The sequence below is a fragment of the Nicotiana tabacum genome, chromosome 23 (assembly GCF_000715075.1).
Source record: "Nicotiana tabacum cultivar K326 chromosome 23, ASM71507v2, whole genome shotgun sequence".
NCBI lineage: Eukaryota > Viridiplantae > Streptophyta > Magnoliopsida > Solanales > Solanaceae > Nicotiana > Nicotiana tabacum.
Window position 1 is genome coordinate 8,043,766 of NC_134102.1, and position 7,527 is coordinate 8,051,292.

Genomic DNA, 7,527 nt, shown 5'->3' on the forward strand with positions numbered 1-7,527 from the left:
TTTCAAATTCGTAATTATGTATAAAGTTTGAAATTTTTATCATTTATTAGTTTTAACTTTTTTAATTAAATTGGATTCTGCCCATTAGGGTCCAGGTTAAGGGATTACGGGTTCGGGTCAAATCAACATGTTTTGACTAATGGGTCAAATCCACACCGGCAAAATTGAACCGGCCCGGCCCGGTTAAGGACGGGGCAAGAGTCAACAGATTCGGGTTCGGGTCGGCCCATTTTACAGCTCTATACTGTGTTCAGCTTCAGCAGTAACTGCGTTTCTCAGCTCCATTTTCATCCTCCATCTTCAACACTTAAAATATTTTTCTCTCTTTGTGCATGGAGTCGTCACAGCCGCCGTCCGATTCCCCAATACAATGATCCAATCAACGGCGTTGATTAATCCATTCCGTTCAGTTAACTCAATTCCTCTCTTCTTTATTAAATTCTTCCCATTTTCCATTTCATCTTCAACCTCAGAAGAATTTCCAGAACCTTCCATTAATCACCAACTCTTCTCCCTCCTTTCACATCCGAATTGGCAAAAATACCCTTCCCTCAAAACACTTATTCCTTCCCTATCCCCTTATTCCCTTTCTTCTTTCCTCTCACAAAACCCAAATCTAAATCCCCAAATTGCCCTCTCCTTTTTTAATTATCTCTCCTGTGTCCCTTCCTTCAAACTCAATGTTCAATCCTACGCGTCCCTTTTACGCATTTTGATTTCCAATAATCTCTTTCGGGTCGCCCAAAAAACCCGACTTAACATGCTTAAATCGTGCGAAACACGTGACGACGCTGTTTTTACGATGCGTTTGTTACTTGATATGAACAAATATGATGAGTTTAAGCTCAATGTGTGGGCTTATAACACGTTGTTGATGTGTTTATCGCGATTCGTTATGATTGAGGAAATGAAATGTGTGTTTGATGAAATGTTGAGTGATTTAATTAAGCCTGATATTTATACTTTTAATACTATGATTAATGCTTATTGTAAATTAGGTAATATTGTTGAGGCTGAATCTTATTTGAGTAAGATTTTGCAAGCTGGTTTGAGTCCCGATACACATACTTACACGTCGTTTATATTGGGGCATTGTAGGAGAAAGGATGTAGATAGTGCTTACAAGGTGTTTGGGGAAATACCTAAGAAGGGTTGTCGAAGGAATGTGGTTTCGTACAATAATTTGATTCACGGGTTGTGTGAAGCGGGGAGGATGGATGAGGCGATGAGGTTGTTTGTCGAAATGGGAGATGAGGATGCTTGTTGTCCGAATGTGAGGACATACACGATTCTCATTGATGCGTTGTGTGGATTGGATAGGAGGGTGGAAGCGTTGCGATTGTTTGATGAGATGAAGGAGAAAGGATGCAAGCCGAATGTTCATACTTACACTGTGCTTGTTGATGGCTTGTGTAAAGACTTTAAGCTTGACGAAGCGAGAGTGTTAGTGAATGTGATGTCGGAAAATGGACTAGTTCCAAATGTGGTGACATACAATGCTTTGATTGATGGATACTGTAAGAAAGGTTTGGTTGATGTCGCATTAGATGTTTTTGACACAATGGAATCGAATAATTGTATCCCGAATGTCCGTACGTACAATGAATTGATTTCTGGCTTTTGTAGGATAAAGAAGGTGCATAAGGCAATGTCACTACTTTATAGGATGCTCGAACGCAAACTGTCTCCTACTGATGTCACTTTTAACTTGTTAGTTCATGGACAGTGTAAAGAGGGAGAAATAGGTAGTGCATTTAGGTTGCTTAGATTGATGGAAGAGAATGGTTTGGCTCCTGATGAGTGGACTTATGGTACTCTAGTTGATGGCTTGTGTGAAAGAGGCAGAGTTGAAGAAGCTCACACCATTTTTAGTTCTCTGAAAGAGAAGGGTATAAAGGTTAACGTTGCGATCTACACTGCTCTAATTGATGGATTTTGCAAAGCTGAAAGAGTTGATTTTGCCTTGACGCTGTTTAAGGAAATGATTGAGGAAGGTTGCTCCCCAAATGCATGCACTTATAATGTGTTGATTAACGGGTTGTGTAAACAAGGTAAGCAGCTGGAAGCAGACCAATTACTTGAAAGGATGCCAGAAAGTGGTGTTAAACCCACAATCGAATCCTACAGTATCCTGATTGAGCAGCTACTAAAAGAATGTGCCTTTGATCATGCTTACAAGGTTTTTAATTTAATGGTTTCCATGGGACACAAGCCTGACGTCTGCATTTACACTTCGTTTCTGGTTGCATATTACAATGAAGGGAAATTGAAAGAAGCAGAGGAAGTGATGGCTAAGATGGCAGAGGAGGAAGTTAGGCCAGATTTGATGGCCTATACAGTAATGATTGATGGCTATGGTCGTGCAGGATTACTGCATCGAGCCTTTGATGTGCTAAAATGTATGTTTCAGGCTGGACATGAACCTTCTCATTACACCTATTCCATTTTGATCAAACATTTGTCCCAAGGAGGACTTGATATCAAAACAGAGGCCAGTTCCATTAATATTGCTGACGTGTGGAAAGTGGTGAAATACGAAACTTTGCTTGAACTCTTTGATAAAATGGGGGAATATGGCTGTCCTCCTAATACAAACACTTTTAATTCTCTTGCTACTGGCCTCTGTAGAGAAGGACGCCTTGAGGAAGCTTCGAGGTTACTTGATCATATGCAGAACTGCGGAATATCTCCTAGTGAAGATATGTATACCTCAATGGTAAATTGTTGTTGCAAGTCGAAACTTTTTGAGGATGCTGCAAGATATCTTGAAACTATGCTTACACAAGGTTTTTTACCATGCTTAGAGTCATACAAGCTCCTCGTGTGTGGGTTGTATGATGACGGAAACAATGAGAAAGCTAAGGCGACCTTCTTCTGGCTTCTTGATTGTGGGTACAATAATGACGAAGTAGCTTGGAAGCTTCTAATTGATGGCTTACTTAAGAGGGGTTTTGTAAATAGATGTTCAGAGTTGTTGGATATTATGGAGAAAAATCGTCTTCGGCTTAGTACCCAGACATATTCATTGCTGCTAGAGGGACTTGATAGAACAGACAACAAATAACGTATGAAGTTCCTACTTCTGTGATTCTGCTGCATATGTTTGTGCAGTCAAGGATGTCCACAACTAGATCTTCATTGACAATGGAGATCTTCATGTGCACCTTGATACCCTGTTGCTCGAATAAAGATCTCTCGTTCCATGCCTGTAGGCTATTCTGTTTAAGAGGAATTTGCCTCCTGAGAGATCACTTCGGAATCATCACTTGGTATATGCTGCTCCTTCTTACAAGTTACAGGCAAGTTATTTTGCTTTCTTAACTTTTTCTTGCATTCTTCCATCTATTATTCATCTTTCTCATGCTCTTGATGCGTTTTCAAGTAGAAGGCAGATAAATGGTGAGAAGATATGATGTCTCACTTTCTGGTGCTAATATATGTTTAATTGGATTCCCTTTCCAAATGTTGTGAAATTATTTATGTTTTTGTTATTTTGTTTAATGAAGCTCTTGCTAGTCCTTGAATTAATGAAATTTGGTGCTTAATTTATCAGTTGAAAGTCATCTCAAATTATTGGAATCATATGAATTTGATTCTTTTTAATCAAATTCATGTTGATGAGCACTAATTAGGAAGTATAATACATTAACTAAGAGCTTATGTTAAGTTTTAATTCCCTGTTTTAGGAGTATAACTAACTGGTCTCAGAGCTTTTACAAACTTGCTGAAGGTTAAGTTGCTAATCTTAAGCTGCAAATCAGTTTTAGCTATGCAGTAAACAAAAGGTGACTAGATGACTTGAGCAGCAAAAAATTTACTGGAAGCCTTAATCAAGAATCTAGTAGAAGCATCGGGATGCATTTTGTGATGCCCATGATTATTAAGGACCTCTGTATATACTGCTCAGGAAGAAAATTTAACAGGAATAGAAGATTTCGACCACTATGCCAGTCAATGCCTTGTGAGTCTTGTGGAAAGAGAGAAATCAAACATGTTTTAAAGGAAAGCTGAATCTGTACATAATCTGAAATATAACTGTCTGAACCAACTAGCAATGTGGTACAACCTTAGGAATGTCAGTAAAGTAGATAACTGGCCTAACAACCTACAGGAATAGCTAGGGACTGATTCAGTCATCATTTTCTACTTACACAGTGTTATCTTAGATTCTTAGTGCTGCTTTTGCTATTCATAAGACTTTTGCCTACTTGAGAAAAAATTCTTGCTTTCTGAAGCTTCTTCACCAAGTTTTATTATTTTATCTTTCAGGCAAAGATTTCTACAATCCAATGGCCTGTTAGCAATGTAGCCGAATGTCCCATAAAAAACCGATAAGGTGAATGTGCAACTCACTGCTTCACCTTTGTTTGCATAAAATGGAAATGCTCTCCCGCAACAAAACATGCTGGAGTAGAAAGACAAGGTAATACTAAGTTTTTAAAATGTTCAATACATGTCTTCCCAGTATCAGATTAAGTGTATAGATACAAAAAGTAGTATGTTAGAAGATGTCAAATTTCCTAGCTTGATGGTTCTTAAAATTTGAAACTGTTCTGTTTCTGAAAAAATTTAAGGAGTTTACATTCTTTAATTCTCACTTTGAATATACAGGACTATCAAACTGCTAAATTAGTTCATTTAAATGAACTCGTGGATGTTGCAGAAGATTGAGGACAGAAACGATTAGATGTCTTGTTTATGAAGCTCATGGTTATCTATGCAGTTTTAAGTTCTCTCTCTGAATTTGATGTGCATTTGTATTGTGCCGGGGGGGCTGGAGGTCGGCCACAAAGTAATTGCTGTGCCAGCTTTAGAGGATTGTCACTGCATAAAGGTACAGAATATGGTAAACACTTTCCTCCCCAGCTGTTGATTCTATACTAAACATGTAGGCAAAACTGTAAATGCACTTAAACACGCTGTATTTCATCTGCAGGTCTACAACTTAAAACTTTTTTGCTTGCAGACTTGTTTTATATTGTCCGCATACGGGGAGAGCACATTTCAGCTGTCTCCAAACACTGTGCCACGTAAGTACTATTGAGATTCTAAGGTGAATTACATTACTGTTTGTTAGACCAGGATGATTAAGAAGACACTTTGATTCCCATCATTTTCTGGAATGCTTAGTTTTAGTTGTAATATCGAAACCAATTTGGAAGAAACTATAGAGAAAATAACTCTCTCACCAATCCATTTAAATTATAAAAGAGATGCAAAATTCTTTGATTCTTGTACAATCCCTCTTCACATCTCTTTCCCCCCTGATTCCTATAGGATAGTTGTCATTGGATTCTTGATTTGTCAGTTAAGTCCAAGATACAAATTAGCTCTCCTGTTGTAACACCTACACCTATTAGCGAGTTCAGGTTTTGCTGAATGTATCGTGACGTGAGATAAGAAAGTTGTGTAAAGAATTATTTGCCGAAATGCTAGAAGAATAGTTGAAGAAGTGGTGACATGAAAGCTGCGCTTGATGCTCTCTTTCCACTGCACTAAGTGATCTTTTCCTTTCTTTGGTGACTACTATGGAAAAAGATGATGACGACTATTTGCAAGTCTGATCATTTTTTTCAAAATCGTTACAATACATCGATTGTGTTTATATGTTTTCTGATCGGTTGCTCAGGAAATTTATCATTATGGCATTGCAACATACCATCTCCAAAAACCAAACTACGATTACAACCAATATATAGAGGGCAACAAAGAACGAAGTCCTTTCGAATGAAAGTAGAGCTAAAGCAAAAGAGTGTATTGATCAGTCTATAATGCAAAAGGAAGTCCTTGGAGGGAGGGAGCCGAGGGTCTATCGGAAACAGCATCTTTACCCCAGGGTAGGGGTAAGGTTTGCGTACATACTACTCTCCCCATACCCCACCAGTGGGATTATACTGGGTTGTTGTAAGTTTAGACATGATCTTAAGATCATTAGGTACTAAATTTTATAGGATTGGGTAGGATGTATATGATTTTTTCATCCTTAATCAGAGCTTTCAGATTAAGTTCTGGAAATGAAAAATCAATTTTGATAGAGAACGTTTTTCCCTTAAATAGGTTTTATGTGAACCTGGATTAATCGGGCTTCAAAATGAATAACGAACACCGAGCGAAAAACAAAAAATTCCGAAAGGACGACTATAGGTTTTGAACCTTGCATTCCAAATAATGGCGAATGTAAAGAACATCCATCTTTTCATGTTTCCAAGGTTAGCGTTCGGTCACATGATTCCATACCTATAACCTTTTTTTTTCTGGCCATACCTAGAACTGGCCAAGCTATTACATTATTTTTTGCCAATAGATCTTGGTTCTTTAACTTACGTCATATAAGAGTAATAAAGTAAGTACGGATAAGTAAAGAACACAAGTATTAACATGAAAAATTACTTAGTTCAAATGGTCCAAAAACTACGACCTATCTAGTAGTAGGATTTATTAAAAAAATTTATAATCTTATACTAGCTACTGTTGTTGTTTATTTACCCGGTTAAACTCGCAATACTATAGGTCAACTGTTCATGATAATAAAAAGTATTGCCATCTCAACGGTTAACTCGCAAATTTACGGTTCTGTCTTGGTAGAAAGAAAAAGAAAAAGGGATTTTTTACCTAGGTATATTATATTAAAAACTTATTTATCTATGTTCTCTATGTTTTGCAGTTTTTAATAAGTATCTAGGTTTTTCTTACAAATTATATACATTTCTTCTTAAAAGGCTTTCACCCCATTATTAGTGCCTTCAATTAAGGGATTCAATTACATCATTTCCTTTTTTCCCCTCTCTTCTCTTTTTTCGTACATCAAAATCCCTTAATTTACGCCCAAAATCTCCATTTTTTCTCTTCCCACCATTTCTGACAGCTTTATATTATTAAAAAAATATTCATAAATTGTATGATAACTGTATTCATAATTGTATTTGAATTGTATCAGATACATCAATGCCTAAAACATAAATGTATCATAATTGTATCTAACTTGTATCTAGTACATTAATACCCAAAATAATACCTTATACAATACTAATAAATTAATATACAATTATCATATTTGTGATACAAACTGTGAAATTCGTCACGAACTCACAACTGCTTGTAATAATGTACAATGAATATATAATTATCATACATTTGTAATACAATTCCTGGAATAATTATGGTACATATATAATTATAATACAATCGCGGGTACATTTCTGAAAAGTTGTGATACAATTATGATCTCCATCTTCTTCAAGTTTCAATCACAACTCTACACTAAAAATTTAATACAATCGTATTATAATTGTATTAGTATTGTATCGAGCATTGTTTTGGGTATTGATGTATCATATACAAGTCGAATACAATAAAGATTTTAGAAAGAAAGAAAAAAAGATTTAAAATTTACCTGCAACTTGATTCTAGAGCAATATTCTGAATTTCGTTTGCATTGTATCAATAAGAAATAGAGATTTTGGGTGATTAGTAAAAAAGAGAGAAATTAAATTTTAAAAGCTTTGGAAGAGGAAATAAATCTGCAAT

General features: G+C 36.3%; 1 protein-coding gene across 11 annotated transcripts; it reads left to right on the forward strand.

Moving 5' to 3' along the window:
* Positions 1-272: 272 nt before the first annotated feature.
* On the forward strand, positions 273-6,000 carry LOC107788500 (uncharacterized). 11 transcript variants are annotated; one of them, XM_075246608.1, is made up of 5 exons: positions 273-3,299; positions 4,270-4,423; positions 4,612-4,846; positions 4,937-5,030; positions 5,630-6,000. In XM_075246608.1, exon 1 carries the CDS (start codon positions 371-373, stop codon positions 3,062-3,064), a length of 2,694 nt encoding a protein of 897 aa, XP_075102709.1. In that variant the 5' UTR covers positions 273-370; the 3' UTR covers positions 3,065-3,299; positions 4,270-4,423; positions 4,612-4,846; positions 4,937-5,030; positions 5,630-6,000. The 11 variants fall into 11 exon arrangements, with proteins under 11 accessions (XP_075102709.1, XP_075102711.1, XP_075102708.1 ...); XM_075246610.1 differs by having other exon boundaries at positions 4,967-5,030; XM_075246607.1 differs by having other exon boundaries at positions 4,612-4,834; positions 5,630-5,999.
* Positions 6,001-7,527: the final 1,527 nt, after the last annotated feature.